At 37.8% G+C, this 16,176-nt stretch overlaps 2 protein-coding genes across 2 annotated transcripts; one reads left to right on the top strand and one right to left on the bottom strand.

Moving 5' to 3' along the window:
• Positions 1-994: 994 nt before the first annotated feature.
• On the bottom strand, positions 995-10,157 carry LOC106382757. Its single transcript, XM_048749262.1, has 21 exons — positions 9,610-10,157; positions 9,418-9,531; positions 8,516-8,892; positions 7,112-8,242; positions 6,899-6,991; positions 4,480-4,639; positions 4,336-4,383; positions 4,108-4,256; positions 3,961-4,009; positions 3,701-3,757; positions 3,423-3,608; positions 3,194-3,328; positions 3,039-3,100; positions 2,862-2,955; positions 2,676-2,790; positions 2,530-2,606; positions 2,309-2,446; positions 1,722-1,886; positions 1,539-1,652; positions 1,353-1,449; positions 995-1,261 (listed from the first exon to the last, which is right to left on the bottom strand). The coding sequence occupies exons 1-21, from the start codon at positions 9,943-9,945 to the stop codon at positions 1,164-1,166; spliced, it is 3,795 nt and encodes a 1,264-aa protein (XP_048605219.1). The 5' UTR covers positions 9,946-10,157; the 3' UTR covers positions 995-1,163.
• Positions 10,158-10,481: 324 nt separating this feature from the next.
• Positions 10,482-15,997, top strand: LOC106431699. The gene is made up of 12 exons (XM_048747265.1): positions 10,482-13,287; positions 13,358-13,486; positions 13,578-13,670; positions 13,759-13,874; positions 14,108-14,256; positions 14,350-14,453; positions 14,553-14,753; positions 14,837-15,043; positions 15,132-15,279; positions 15,366-15,496; positions 15,595-15,687; positions 15,789-15,997. Exons 1-12 carry the CDS (start codon positions 11,389-11,391, stop codon positions 15,873-15,875), a joined length of 3,357 nt encoding a protein of 1,118 aa, XP_048603222.1. The 5' UTR covers positions 10,482-11,388; the 3' UTR covers positions 15,876-15,997.
• The last annotated feature ends 179 nt before the right edge of the window (positions 15,998-16,176 follow it).

The following is a 16,176-nucleotide window of genomic DNA, read 5'->3' on the forward strand; positions in this document are numbered from 1 at the left end:
ATGAAAACAACGTTAAAATCAATCAAGAAAATCGCAAGCCGGTCTGAAGTTTTTGTCCTATAAACCGTAATTAAAAATCGTAAAATCAGGCTTTCATACTTAATCATATTTAAATTACCACGTAAATAAGAGGATATTTCCGAATAAATCTTAATTCTAAATAAGCTGTATGATGAACAAAAAGCTACACTGTTACATTGTATCATTCTTTTAGTTGATGGTGTGTGGGGGTTTGTGTACACGTTTCAGCTTTCGAATGGAAATTTTTGTATATGTTATGAGACTGCCTATCTCTATATATTGTTGTATAAAAAAGTTCCATATTTGAATAACTATTGACAAAAAAGGTCAACAGCTAAGTAAGTTGACAGGTAAAAAGAGCAATGCGTCACGTGGGATAATAGTGTAAGACTTGTAAATGCAATCCAGCCACTTTGACTCGCAAAGATGTGTCTTTGTGCATTGTGTCTGTGTGTAGGTGTTAGGTTCAACTACCACTTCCCTAACTGACGGTTAATGTAATGTTTATGATCAAATTTATAACAATTAAAGCATTTTACTGTTGAATATCTTTAATCAAAGTCTCACTGTACCTCCATTAATAAACTTATGACCTTTTAGACAAGAGTCTTCGTATGTGTGAAAACGTAAAGCAGTGTACTAATACACCTGACCATTTTACTCTAAACCCAAATTCGAGCGTGACCAAAAACGGAAACCGAATTAACAAAATACTTGATCGGGTTTTGTATTCAACAAATTTGGATACAAAAACCCGATCGGATATATCCGAAACCCGATGCACTACAAAGCATCTGAACATATATATACCGTAACTTAAACCTACATATCTCATCCTCCATTCACTGTATAACCAAAGTCATGCAGGCGGTTTTGATTCTCAATATTTATGATTTCAAAGCTAATCCGAAAGATATAATTCAAAAAAATCAAACTAGACACCAGAAAAAGCTTACTAGTTACTACAAAGAAAGATGCACACATGAGATGTATTACCAATTGCTTCATCCGAAACTTTTTACATCCAATATTCCGAAAAGGAAAAGAAACACATAATAACATGAAATAGAAAAAAAGCCAATGTAAGTATATATGACTATGTACACTTCTTTGGCAAAACATTTACACATACGATCCATCATTCACGGAGGACCTGGCTTCATGTTACGGATTCTCATATACGTCAAAAACTGTGAAGGTAGTTCTGCAAGAAGCGCTTGTACTACAGAGATCTCTCCATCTGCAACAAAACACAACACAACACACTCATTTAAAACCAACCACTTCAAGAACTAACACGGTTAAATTTCAAGAATCAAATAAAAACTCACGTTGCACATCTCGTAATGCCACAAACTGAACGATATCTCGTGAAGCTAATCGCCCTGTCGAGCTCTCCAACCTGTCTCCTCTATCAGCATCTAGTATCTAAAACACCCCACCAAACACACAAACACAAAGTTTACACAAAAAGATCATATATATAGCTGTAAGAATCTTTAAGTATCTTTTTGTACCTCCATCTCTTTAAAATCAGCTCCTCCAACTCCTACAATGAGGATTGATAACGGCAAATCAGATGCACTGACTAAGGCATCTTTTGTTTCTTGAAGATCTGTTATAACACCATCCTGAAACAATGTTTGATTTTTGTTATGTTTATGCTATTGGATGTTTTTTTTTATATTATGTATACTCACTGTGATGATTAGTAAGACGTAGTATCTCCGTGAGCCTTGAGCTAGAGACTGGCTAGCTGTCATAGCAGCGGAGTTTATCACCGGACCAAAGAGGGTAGGACCTGCCAAAGAGACGTTGAAGAGCGCACTTGTGTATGAAGTCAGGATTCCTTGAATCCCATCCACCTGGGAGAGACATAGATAAAGAAAAAAAATGATATGTGAATCCAAAAACATCAAAGCGGGTTTGGTTGGTTCTGAATTATTCAGTCAGTTCGGTTCAACATAAATCTTACGGAATTATAAATTTTGGTTCGATATTTGGTTATTTCAGTTTTTGAAAATCCTACCGAAGTTTAGATTTTGCTAACTTTTTGGATAAATTCGGTTAATTTTGGTTTGAAATTTAGTTAGTTCGGTGTATAAACCTTTTCTTCTAAAGAAAAAACCGAAGTAACCGAATGCCGAACCGAACCAAAAACCGATTTAAAAAAAAACTACAAAATTGAACCAAACTAACTGAAATTTTGGTTCGGTTCGGTTCGATTCGGTTCAAAATCTCAGGCCTAGTTCTGATACTAAAGAGACGCACATTGAGTTTGTTTTACCTCACAGTATGAACTGCTACCGTTGAGGTTAAAGCAATGTGAAACTGGACCATCTATTGGACGAGCTCCAAATCCCCAGGCAGGGAAGCGTTTATCCGAGTCATAAAACTGCAACACTTCTCCCAGTTCCACTATTGCCTGAGTAAAAGAAGAGAACATGATCAGTGTTTTAGTCACAGTCACTGCTTGATTAATAAAATGGAATAACACTGAATCCTCACTCTCTGGTAGGCATTTAAATGTCCTGAAGGATCAACGTAGTGCAAGGAATCAGGGAGGCGTGGATTGCCATTTGAAGCTGAAAGGATAATAGAAAAGTTTAGTTAGCAAAACTAACAACAACATATACATATCCACTCAACATTACCTGTGAAATCGATTGCTACCATGAAGCTTAGTTCAAACCCGGAAGCCAAGTATTCAAGGAACGTGTGCTGGACAGTCTCTGTGAACTTCTCCACAAAAAGCTGGCTCTTTAATACCTAGAGTAAAGAGAAAAGTAAATCAGATAACTTACATGAGAAGGCAATAACAAGTACTAATAGTTCAATACCTTGTTTTGTCCAGCACCTGTAGGCAGAGATAAATTGATTCCTTGGCCAGCCAAATGAAGTTTCTCCAAGTCTGCAAGCGATTTTTGAACTTTTCTGTTCACACAAAGTAGACAAGTAACCATGTCAGCTAACAGCTTCTCTAATAAGTCATGAGATAGACTGAGATCTAAGGTTACCCGATCAGACTGTGTTTGCCATTGGAATTGAAGTCTGAGCACTCTATTATCAGTGGACTGTCCTGTAAGATTATAAAAAGAACATTTTAAGACATCTTTTGCAATCTCAGATAGAGAAACATACTTTCATGTTCGTTCATTACAGACTCCTGTACCTTACTACCGACTTGTTGAACACTTAGGAAGAGTGGTTTCCAAATAGGGTTAAGATTGTTCTTCATGACTTCAGTTTTAGACACTGGGATTGGAGTTCCGTGCTCCACAATCTTTGATACCACCAGAAAGGGATCCTAAAGATGAGCAACAAGAGAAATAAAAAGAGTTATATTTATGTTTTTAAAAGTAAAAAAAAAGGCAGAGATAATGAATCCACACAAAACTTACACTTTTTGAGAAAAGATCTTTAGATTCCAAACTCGAACATCTGAATACTATCTCTGTTGTAATCTTAGAAGCAAGGCACTCCTCAGCATGAACGATGAGCTTTCCATGGTGAGGCTGAGACTGTGCAGCAAAGCCTTCTTTACGCTTTAGCTCCAATGTAATCGTCCTAGTTGATTTTGTGACTATCTGCGTGGTCAAAGAGTAAGTATAAGCTAAATCTCCTCTCTCTTAAAGGCAAACAAAGTCCTCATATATTGCATTCAAGCAGTTGATGATACCTCAGACAATGCACATGTTGCCTCACCGAGAAACTGCTGATCATCAAGCTTAAGCATCTGAAAAAAAGTAAAAGCTTCAGTAGTAAGCACACATGCTTTAATGAAAGTAAGGTTGAGACAAGCATGTGGGTGCTTGTGCCCCACACTTTTAAAGCGACAACAAAAAAAAAAAACACCCACACACATGCTATATAACATTTGATAAGAAAAGAGTACTTTGGATCAAAATGAAGATAAGAGGGATAAGAGTAGCAGGTTACCTCCTCTCTTGAGTTTTGATACTGAGTGTCAACATCATACAGACGAAACCTGAGTAATACAACAACCAACAAGAACAAGTCATATACTTTCAGTTAAAGGGAGATGATGTGTGCCAAGTTCATATATGTAGTGTGTGTATAACTTACAACAATGTCTGCACAGTCTCGAAATGGTAAGCGAGTGTAAACTTCTTAATCCATTTAGGAGCTAAAGAGTTCAAAACAACTTCAGAGCGAAACACTTCGGAGAGTGTCTCATCTTTTTCCTTCTTATAGACAACCACCATAGGATCACTCTGCGATTAAAAAGGTCACAACTTTCAGAAGAATGTAGGCAATTTAAACCTCAAGTTTAAACAAAAGATCCAAACAAACCTTGGAGAGCACGTCACGGTCTCGCAAATTAGTAGCAGAAAAAGATAACTGCCAGAAAAAGACAAAAAAAAAACATTATCAAACAAAAACATAAACCCTCAGATACCAAAAAAAAAAAGGAGATAAAGTGATGAATAAGGGAACCTCGATCTGAGAGAAGAGACCGTTGTAACCACGAGACTTGAGATAGTAATCAACGGCGTCGTTTGTAGTGGCGAGAGCGGAGGAGGAGGAAGCAGCTCCACTAACGCTGGCTGTAGCACCAGGTCCCGAGGAGACATCTTCGGAGAAGCAGTTACCCATTTAGAGAGATAAAGTCTAATTATTACCGGAGAAAGAAACGGCTGTGTTGATTGATGATCCAGAACTTAACCTGATTCGAACAAAAAGAGAAGATTTTTTTTTAGGACAAAGGAAGAAGTAGAAGGAGAAGAAGATTCAGAGGGGGTGGTAATAAATGGGACCCACTTGTCCAGCTAGACTTTTCTATTGGATTGACTGGTGGCTCTGTACCCCTTTTTATAGGCGTTTTGAAAAAAATAAAAATTAAACCGAGTTTTTTTTATTTAATTTTATTTTGACTTTATTCACGAAATATCCAAGAAACTTTCATCGGTTTTCTTAGAAAATTCTTTGCTAAGAAAATCTTTTATTACGCGTCGTAGTCAATTTATATTGATGGAAAATACTACTTTTAGCCAGTAAATTAAAATACTTTCTCCGTTTCGAAAAATCTATATTTTAGAAGAAAAAAAATTGTTTCAACAAAACTTTTTTTTAAATATTTTAATGCATTATTTAATAGTAAATGGCGAACTTCGAAAAACATAATTATCTTATTAAAATTTTATTGATTAAATAATGTGTGAAATAGTTAGTTAAAATGCATTAATAATTAAAATTTCATAGGTGTGAAAGTTATAGAACATACATTTTTTGAGAGAGCATATAGTTATTAACTTATTAGTGTTTACAACATTAATTAAAACGTAAAATTTTTGTTTTAAAATGGATTAGTTTAGAAGCTTCCAATGCCATGGCCCATGTTATTAGGTTTTGATAGCTAAGATCTGATTTCCATAATATGATAGTTAAATAGTTGATATAACGATGCTTCTTTAGTCACCCGTTGGCAATACAATATTGTTTCAAACATTCGTTTAAAAAAAAACATATTGTTGTCTTTTCCAATCGAATCAATTGTTAATTATGACTTGTGAGTACTTTTTTCTTTTTGGTAAAAGACTTTTGAGTACTTATCATAGGCTGGTCAATAAACATATTAAGCAGAACTGCAGAACTGATTTCCATCTAAAATATATATAATAATAGAAATTGTTGTTAATATTTGGGTCAATAATTTTATACATAAAAACTTTTTATAGTTTTTCTCTTTTTTTTTACTAACTGGATATAGCGATTACAATATCACAGAAATATTAGAGAAATTTTCAGACTACAGTAAAGATGCTCCTTTGGAGAAATATTCAGACCACAAGCTGTTACTAGTGGCGTGTAAATATTTAGAAAAATACGACAAACTGCCATTAAGGTGAAGGTATGAGGAAATAGTTGATGGACTTTCACGTGAGAATATTTAACACATTTTCATTATTATCTTGGAGAGACCATCATAATTTAGTATGATTTTACCGGTCGTAAAGTATACTCAATACGGAAATTTTGAAGAAACAATTCCATGAGAATATATATGTTTATATATATTTAAAAAAAAAATTATCACGTTATTTCGAGACAATTTAAAGAGGCGGATATGAATTTGCCCATTTTGCCATTTTAAACTTAAACACCCCATTCTTACAATTATAACTTAGAGTTGTCCATTTTACTAAATTTCAGTTTTTATTTAATTTCTAATATTGTTTGTCAAAATTTAACATTATGATCCGTGACACAACCACCACCATACAAAGCTGCTGTAAACTGACAGGACCATTGCCACACACAAAAAAAAAGTAAGAAAGGCAGGACCAGAACCTAAGTGAGTACAAAAGACGAAGAAAGAGAGCTCGAATGAATTTTTTTAATTTTAATTGGAGAAATAAGACGAAAGGAAAAAGCTTCTTAAAAAATTTATTTTTAAAAAAAAGAGGAGAAGACAAACAGATAAAACCCAAAGAAAATGTGAATTGCAATGCAAATGCTCAATCACATACATAGTGGGAGACTTGTGACCCCCGAGAGAAAGCTTAAAACCAAAGTAAAGTCTTTTGTCTACCAATATGGCTTATGCCAGTTCATCTTTTAGAGTTAATAATCATTCTTAATATTGTGTTTAGAGTTTGACCACTGTAGGCTATATACTTAATAGCAGATCCCAAGTATTAAACACAAACATACTAGAATATAAATGTTTTAGGACAGCTTGTAATAAAAAGAGTTCTAATATGGTTTATTCGTTTCATATCCCCATCGTAATTGCATTTCAAATTGCACTTCTGAATAGGGATTTGAATAAGTTTTGATGATTTAGAGAAAATAAAAACCTTAATCTGTTATAGCCTTTTTTTTAACATAAGAGGAAACGAGCTGGAGACTCTACCTTTTATGTCTTTGTTCCATTCTTTCCAGTGAGTGCACTAGATCACATCCATGCTTCTCCACCACGCTCACAAGTTTTCCAGATCCTGCAAAGCTAACGCAAAGAGGTTTTCAGCATCATCATCCACATCAAATTGTTTTTCACCTGAATCGAAACCATGTTTTAGTACGTACACGAGAGAGCTAACAGAGTCCTCTCTGTCAAGACAGTTTTTAAGATGTTTGATTATAGGTTGTGGTTGTATCCGCTGTGTGATGGTAGTAAGACTGATTCACCGCATTCCAGTCTCCTGTTGCAGCATATGCCTGGCTTGCAGCATTCCAATCAGTTGTCCTGGGAGCCCCTGGCACAGAACCTTGCGCCACAGCTTGTTGACTGTATGCACCAGCATGAGCACTGTATTGAGGCGTGTATCCAACAGCCTGGGCACCATATTGCGTTGTGTATCCAACAGCTTGACCATACGGTTGTTGAGCGTACCCAGCTGCTGCATCTTGGGGTTGCTGAGCGTATCCAGTTGTTGCAGCATAGGGTTGCTGAGCGTATCCAGTTGCTGCAGCATGGGGTTGCTGACCGTATCCAGTTGCTACATCTTGGAGTTGTTGAGCGTATCCAGTTGCTGCATCATAGGATTGCTGAGCGTATCCAGTTGTTGCAGCATGGGGTTGTTGAGCGTATCCAGCAGCTGCATCTTGGGGTTGCTGAGCATACCCAGTTGTTGCAGCATGGGGTTGCTGAGCGTACCCAGTTGAAGCAGCATGGTTTTGCTGAGCGTACGCAGTTGCTGCAGAATAGGGTTGATGAGCGTACGCAGTTTCATGGGGTTGTTGAGTATATCCAGGTCCACCAGTATAGAGTTGACTATGTTGCTGTGGTGGATAACTAACTGCTCCAGCATATGATTCTGTACTTTCTCCCACACTCCCAGGCTGTGAATGAGTGGTGGTGTAATTACCCGTTACGGTCTGAGGTTTGTATGCGTAATCAGTTGCTACTTGTGGGACTTCACCATGTGCCGGTGTAGGATAGCCAGCTGTTGCAGCATTAACTGCCTGCATGGACGCTGTGGTATTCGGAGCTGTAGATGCTTCTGGGTGATAATAAGTCCCAGCAAGGGTCTCATGCTGCTGACTAGCTTCCCTTTCGTTTTGTGATGCTGAAGCATAGAGCTCGCTTCTATAAACACTCCCGTTAGCTGCAGACGCAGACAAGTGCTCATTCCCAGGTAATGTCGAAAGGTAATACTTCTTATCATAATAAGGTGCAGCAAATTGATCCTTCTCCGATGGTGCTTCCGGATGATATTCATTTTCCGAGGACAAGGGCTCTGGTGCACTTCCATATCTGTCACAGCAAAAAAAAAGCACTAATAATTACACATTCACTTATAGGTACTGCAAAACCATAAAACAGAAACAAGATAAAGGAGTCTAATAAGACTAGTAGAGTTGTATCGTTTGTAATATTTCTCATAATTTGTAATAGCATTAAAAATGAGTCTAGTATAGTTCTCAGTTTGATCTACGCTGGTAAACCTCTGATGACTACAAATATCAGGTCCAAATTAGCAGACTAACCATCAAGTTATGGACTAAAAACCAATACAACCATAGTTACCTCCGGATATTAGATAAAATGGTAAGGTATTTGAGCTGAGGGTCTTGTATAGATGAGCGTGAAGGGTCTCCTATCAACCGTTGCTGCTGACTTTCTGCAGGAGAATAAGGCTGATCCAAGTTTGAGAGATATCCTCTTTCTCTCACTGGGGTTGTGTAGCCGCCATCTTGTCTGGAGTAACTATGATTAAACAGATGTGAGCGAGCAGACAAAGGATCTAAAACTGACGAAGCTTTCTTAAGTTGTGTAGCAGCAATGAACCGTTCCTCGAAAGATAGCTCCCTGGATGATGCTGAGGCTCCAGAAGCGAATCTATGAGGTAATGCATCGAGTTGTGGAGCAGCAAATGAACGAAACAATGATAACAAAGACATCACCTACAAATCCATGATTATTTTAAATTCAGCAACATTGTAATCACAATTCACAATACGAAAGTCTAGCACAATAGTGTTCTAAAAATCGGTTCCACCTACTCCGAAAATCAGACCTAAACAAAACAATTCTTTCAGAACGATTCTTCAAAAAACCAGTCTTAACACACAAAAAAATCGGTCTAGGCTCCCGCGCTAATCAATAATCTCATACAAAGCGCCTAACCAACGCCTAGCGATTTCTTGAACATTGGTAAATAACAAGGAAGAATGTAACAATTCTTTCAGAACGATTCTTCAAAAAAATCAGTCTAACACACTAAAAAATCAGTCTAATCAATAATCTCATATAAAGCGCCTAACCAGCACCTAGCGATTTCTCGAACATCGGTAAATAACAAGGAAGAATGTAACAATTTTTTCAGAACGATTAAAAAAAAAATCGGTCTAGACGCCCGCCTAATCAATAATCTCATACAACTATTTCTTGAACATTGGTAAAATAACAAGGAAGAGTAGTGTATTAACTTGGTGAGGAGCAAGCTCTTGATTAAACTTTCCCCCTTTGTAATTCTCATAGATAGCAGACTTAAAAGTACTCTCCGGCAAAGGATAACAATTCTCAACAATCCTAAACCCAACCTGCCAAGATTAAGATTAAAAAAAGATTAATCTAAAAAAAAAAACACAAAACAAAACCTTTTGTATTCAAATCCTCACCTGAGCAGGATACATCTTATCAAAAGCATCAGGCTCAATATCCATCTTCCCACCAACACTAGCCTCATACACACCATAGAGAAGCCTCTTCTCAAAGTCGTAAAGAAACAGCTTCATCCCCGGTTTGATCCGCTCGACAACTCCTTTCCCACCTCTCGGGATCCCGAAGACTCGGTAACGGAAGCAATCCGGTTTGGTTCTTCCGTTACACATGAAGATGTAGCCAGGGAGGTGCTGTTCAACAACGGACGAGTTGCCGTAGAGAGCCACGAGAGAAGCTCTGTTGGTTTGCTCACCGTCTGAGAAGTCCATCTCCGCCTCCATAGTCTCTGCCATTGTTTGTGTGTAACTTTAGGGATTTGAGAGATTGATGTGGGATCGAATCTTGATAATTGACGTACCGGAGGAAGAGGGATGAGGGATTTGGGAAGCCCTAGGGAGGAGAAATTGAATTGGGATCAGGATGCTCGAGGATCTGATAAGTGCGAATCTGTAGAAGGTTTGTTCATGAAAGATGATGACTTTCGTTCAATAACTGAAAGAAAGGAAGCTCGCGTGGGTGATTATGGAAGATGAGTGGGCCGAGACCTAATGGGCCTTTATAGATTAATATAGGCCTCCTATTTAACTAACGGATCCATCAGATTGCTCGAAATTTGACCAGGGTAGAAAAACAGGAACCGAGGAACCGAACCGAAATACCGGAAACCGGAACTAGACTGAAACCTTCAAATATCCGAACGATTCTTAGATTTTTATATTCAAAATAACCGAACCGAGAACTGAACGGATAACCGAATAAATAAAAATATTAATTATATATACATATAACATAACTATATATATAATTTAAAAATCTGTTAAAACTATCCAAAAATAGTTGAAGATATCTAAATTATTATAAAGTATCTGAACTACCCAAAAATATCTGAAACTATCCAGATAGTTTTATCTGAAATATCCAAAGTAATCTGAAATATCCAAATATCCAAAATAATCGAAATATCCAGATATCCAAACTTCTTATTTTAATCATCCTTAATTATTTGATATTTTACCTTAAATAACCGATATTTTATCTGAATTACCAAAACTATCCGAATCCGAACCGGAACCAAATAAACTGATTTTTTCCGGATATTTTCCGGTTCCTAGTTTTACTATCCAAACTGAACCGAACTCAAAAAAACTATCCGAACCGAACTGAACTGAACTGAAAGTAGATTAAACCTTATATCCTAACTATCCGAAATTCGTTATACCCGAACCAAGCCATATGTGAAATGCCCAGGCGTACTCCAAATCATACAGAGATTTGAGATTTGTAAAGTTAAAAGACACGTGTTATATCTCCTGCTACTTGACACTTGTCTAATCATCATGTTCATACCCAGCATGAAGACGATTTTACGTAAAAGTCTTGTGCGTCGTCTCTTTCAAGACCAAAGATACTTCTCTACGATGAAGACGATTCTGCATCTAACTCAAACCCGAAGATGCACTCGTATTTTGGTTTATTCAGAGAATCGAAGCGGGGTTGTGTGTACAAATCTCAAACGGGGGAAAAAATGCACACAAGATGTTCGACACAATTCCTCAATGGGTCAACATTGGGTCTGCGTTGTTTATTTTTTCTCATCACGTGATAAAAGCCAGCATCTTGAGTCCGTTGCTGTTATATTCTGTTATCTTCCCGCTTCTTCTCTCAAGACGAAAACAAAAAAGACTCTTGAGAGCACCCCCCAAGAAAGCTGCAAGAACCTTTGAGAATCGTCTTCCATGGAGTACACTTCCGCGGAAGGTGAAAAGGCCAAGAAACGCTACGACAACGCTATAGCTCTCGTAGCTAGTGGAGATTACATCAAAGCCTTTGAGATATTTGACGATGTCATCTCAGTGTTCCCGGAAGAGCACAGGAACTCATTCCATATTCGTGTACAACAAGCTAACATATTCTTGCTTCTAGTGGACAAAGCCCTGAGCAAGGACGTGGAGATCACCTACTTCTTGGGTGCTATAGGGTGCGTTTCGGAAGACGTGAGGGTCACGCTACTTCGCACACGTCTACTCAGAACATTGGGTATGGCTCTTGACTCGGTGTTCTATTTCAAGAAATGCATCCGCAGTGGTAAACAGGGTTTAGCTGCTGCTGAAGCCAAAAATAAGACAGAGATTGAGCGTTTGATCAAAGAGGCTGAGTTGATGATCGATGAGTCCAAGACTAGTCCGACTATAGCACACTACTGGCCGAAGTTTTCTGATTCAAAGGATAGTCAAGAACCGCGGTGTGAGGATAGAGTTGGTGATGAGTTGAGATCGTATTGGATGGGTTTAGATGTTAAGATCAAGAGAGATTTTATGAAAGTGAGCGTTGAGAAGCTTAGGAGTTTTGTCAAAGGAGTACATACAAAAGTGGGAGTAGATGTTCTGAAAAACGTTCTCGATGTTGCCAGGGAACACAAAAAATGGAGAGTCTGGGTGTGCCGGACTAAATGTGATAAGGTGTGCTCTAGTGCTGAAGAATGCAGGACTCATCTTGAACAGAAACATGCTGCGGTTTTTAAGCCTTCTTCGGAAGAGGATGTGGTCATGAGGATAGGGGTAAACTGGGCTAAAAAGATACAGGGTGGGACTTGGGAACCTGTGCGTACAGTAGCTGCGGTTGAAATGATCAAAGCTGAGCTCGAATACGTGAAAGATTTTACGTCTACATCTAGGAAGAAGGGATGGTCCAATGAATGGCCTGTTGCTGCGGATGAAGAGCGGAGTGGTTTACTCAAGGAAATCAAGTTACTCCTTGTGTCGCTCTGTAACCATCAAATTCTTTCATGTAGTATTCGAGACTGGGTGATGAGTTTTCCGGTTAAGCATCTTAGGAAACTTGGTGTTTCAGAAGAGAGTATTATCGATTGTCGCCTAGTGGAATCACCACAGAGCATCTGTTTTCTGGGACGTGATGAGCTCAAACAAATCCGAGGCTTTCTACAGAAGATCAAGTGTGAAAGGCATGATGGTACAGATCATGTTGGCAGAGCAGTGGACAGTCTGTTGGATCGCATTCGTATTAAAGAAAACATTGACATCGACGTCGACGCTCAGTTTTCATTGCTGCTTCTGGATAAAAGACTGTTGAAAAGAAATAATGATCCATTTGATGATGATAGGGAAATCAAATTCATTGATAAACCCGATAGTCACTACGATGAGGCACAGGTTAAGGGAGATGATATCATATCCTGGTTAGGTGAAAGCTCTTCAGTAGATAAGAGCTTTCCTGGACCTATCAGGAAACACAATCTTGTAATATGGGTGGCTGTTCTGAGAGCACTTCAGTTCACATGTAGAACACTGGGAACCAAATATGCAAAGAAAAAGCAGGTCTTAGATTACGAACAAGCTCTTACTGTCGTGGAGAACTTGTGTATGAGTGAGGATGAAAGGAACAGCTATGCATCTCTTCTCTGCGATAGATTTGAAGAGAGAGTCCCTGAAAATTCCCACACTGCAAAACTATTCTTGTGTGCAGTACGAGATGTTTTAGAGGGAGGATTGCATCTGACATTTGATATTCCCGACTTAGAAGATTGCCTGAATCTTATACGCGAGCGTAGTAAAAGTCTCAGCAATGATACAGTGTTGAAGTCCATAAAACTTCAGAAATCGGCGGTCACCGAAAAGGTTCATTCATGATTTGTTCATCTAAAATAACACAAAGTTGTCCATCTAAAATGATGTATATGACTTGCAGGTTCTGCTAATCGATGCAAGGATACTACTGATTGATAACTCAAGGATTAGATTGCTAAACAACCTCACAAGCCTCTCTGCTTTTGACAACCGCTCTTATATGCTTTATTTTCTGAAACCTTTCTTGCTGGTAAGTTTGAAACTTTATTTATATATTTGAATTGCCATCTGAACTGGTATTTGAATTGTTTCTTATATTTTTCATGTCTTTTCTCGTGTAGAGTGACATTGGATGCAAACTAAAAGCAGATCTTTTACTCAAAGAGGAGACGAAGTCACAGACAAAAAATAAGACGAAAACTAAAAGCACTAAGGTCCTTTGAAATTTTAAATTCTCTATTTGCTTCTCTAACTTTTTCTGCAAATCGGTTGTAAGAATGAATGGTCTTCATGGCGTAACAGATGCCAAAGCCAGATGCAGCAGAAGCAGATCATTTATTCAAAGAAGATAATAAGTCACATGGAAAAAAGAAGAAAACTTCAACGAGCATGTCCACTCCCGTTGATAAGCTTGAACAGTAAGTACCTATTTGCGTGTTTGATGAATAGTTTAGTTACCAGATATTCCGATATTCTTGTAACAGATTAGTTACCAATATCCAAGGGAATATATATCCCGATATTTCTGTAATAGTTTTGTTATTTAAGGAGAAATGCGTTTACTTACATGGTACCTCAAAAGTCCTTTTTGCGTATTTAATGAATAGTTTTAGGGTTTTACTCTGAGCAAAACGTTTTCTTACATGTCCAGCAAACCTTCTGTCGACCTTGAACCGGGAGGCACATCTCAATCACCAAAAACGATGGAACCAGAAGATACTCTTACAACTGAAAAGGGTCCATTGGAGATTTCATCCACCAATGACATTCAAGAGGAAGCTACTAAAGTCGACCGTGATGGTAAAAAGAGCTTCTCAATTGGCGATTAGTTTGAACTGTTTTTTTGTTTTAAGATTCATCCTTATTATTAATATTAATTCAACCCTCTTCAAGATATGCAAAACATGCCTGGAGAAGATTCAGTCTCTGGAAATTTGGAGTCAGCACTTGGAGGAGCTGCAACAAGATATAATTCAGCTCTTGACATGACTCTAAAGGTAAAACAGTTACCAAGATTCAGTACCTAAACTGTCGTCTTCTCATTCCATATCTCTTTACCTTCTTATGTAAATTCACAAATACATACGGCATTGCAGGCACTTATGAACATAAACGTTCTTAAAGAAGATCTAAAGCGCAATAAGCAACCATTTCATGGCAACCTAGAAGAAGAACAAGTCCTTCCTGCGCTACAAAGTTTATTCACTGCTGTTGTGTCAGAGGAAATAAAAACTGAGGGAGTCTACTGTCTCATCTTGAGAGACTTACTCGTGTCCCTAGAACAAGTTAATTCCATGGTTCGTGTGAATAATATTAGCTTCTAAGCATCATTCTATTTTTATCTTTTACTAAGCTTAACTAAAGGTACTGTATGTTTCAGTCGAGTAGTGCTGCTGAGGTACTTGTAACCATCCTTGAGTCTTGGCATTGCTGGAAAAATTCAGAAAGAGAAAGCTTGGTGGATCGGCTTTTTACGTTGGAGGAAAATGAAAGAATGAGCTGTAGAAAATGCAGAAGGATGCCAAATTATCCAGAGCAATGTTATTATGGAATTGTTATGGCTTCAGATTCAATCCGAGACTTTAAGGTATGTCTCATTTATGTTGTTCTCTGTCTTTCCTTAGAGAAACTGGTACGTGCTCTAAAAATTATGTTATCTGCTTATATATATGCAGCGTGCTTTTAGGAAAATGAAGTTTGTGGATGTCCTCAAGGTGTTGCGCATGGAATACAAAATGTTATGTGACATTAAAAGTGGAGGCTGTGGAACGACAAACTTTGTTCATCATGTTATAAGTAGATGCCCACCTATCTTCATAATTGGTAAGTTTTGAGAACCATGATTGTCATCTTATGCATTCGTTTCATTGGTTATGCTTATGTTAAAACAATGTTGTTGTTTTTTGTAGTTTTAGAATGGGAGAAGAATGAAACTGAAAAAGAAATATCTGAAACGACAAAGGCTTTGGAGTGGGAGATAGATATCAGCAGGCTGTACGAAGGCTTGGAACCAAACACTAACTACCGGCTTGTATCTATGGTAAGAAAAGAAAAAAACTGAAACAGAGTCACAAATGCGTGTTCTATTGTTCTGTATTTATCTGTAAAAATCTCATAATATATGGGATGTGAATGCAGGTTGGCTATGGCGAAGAAGAAAGAGAACACATATGCATGGCTTATGAAAAGAACCGGTGGGTCAATCTGAGACGTGAGTCTTTAGCAGGAGAGGTAAGACAGAGAGAGTTGATTTTGGGCTTCCTTGAGTAGAATTGTGAAGTTAGATAAGAATAGCAGGCATTGTTAACATCTGTGGTGGTGGTATGCGATAGGTTGTTGGCAACAGCTGGAAGAATGTGGTCAGATTCTGTGGAGAAAGGAAGGTTCAGCCAGTGATTTTGTTTTATGAAGCTGTATGATCCATTATGGTCTAACAAGTGTGAAACCCAAGCATTGATGTATATAATGACATGTTCCATTTGAGAAGAAGTTATGTCTCTGTTCCATAGTTATGGTCAATGATGAAACCCATTTCGTAGGACTTTATTTACTAAAAGAAGGAAATGATAGAAAATAGTAGACCAGACAACATAGTTGCATTGTTTCATATATAAAAAAATAAAAAAAATCTGCCAAAGAGTTGCAACATGGTATGCCCACAAATTAGCCTGACAAATAAGATAAGTGTAATACAGGGCTTGTTAACTTGATGGCATATCA

This window comes from Brassica napus, chromosome C2 (genome assembly GCF_020379485.1).
Source record: "Brassica napus cultivar Da-Ae chromosome C2, Da-Ae, whole genome shotgun sequence".
Taxonomy (NCBI): domain Eukaryota; kingdom Viridiplantae; phylum Streptophyta; class Magnoliopsida; order Brassicales; family Brassicaceae; genus Brassica; species Brassica napus.

Excerpts from the sequence above, each read along its gene's own strand:
- LOC106382757 (XM_048749262.1), bottom strand. The coding sequence starts at position 9,945 with ATGGCAGAGACTATGGAGGCGGAGATGGACTTCTCAGACGGTGAGCAA. Across the intron at positions 3,758-3,960 it reads ATCAAAACTCAAGAGAGGAG|ATGCTTAAGCTTGATGATCA; the intron begins GTAACCTGCTAC and ends ACTTTTTTTCAG. Across the intron at positions 2,447-2,529 it reads ATTTAAATGCCTACCAGAGA|GCAATAGTGGAACTGGGAGA; the intron begins GTGAGGATTCAG and ends TCTTTTACTCAG.
- LOC106431699 (XM_048747265.1), top strand. The coding sequence starts at position 11,389 with ATGGAGTACACTTCCGCGGAAGGTGAAAAGGCCAAGAAACGCTACGAC. Across the intron at positions 13,288-13,357 it reads AATCGGCGGTCACCGAAAAG|GTTCTGCTAATCGATGCAAG; the intron begins GTTCATTCATGA and ends TATGACTTGCAG. Across the intron at positions 14,257-14,349 it reads TACTAAAGTCGACCGTGATG|ATATGCAAAACATGCCTGGA; the intron begins GTAAAAAGAGCT and ends ACCCTCTTCAAG.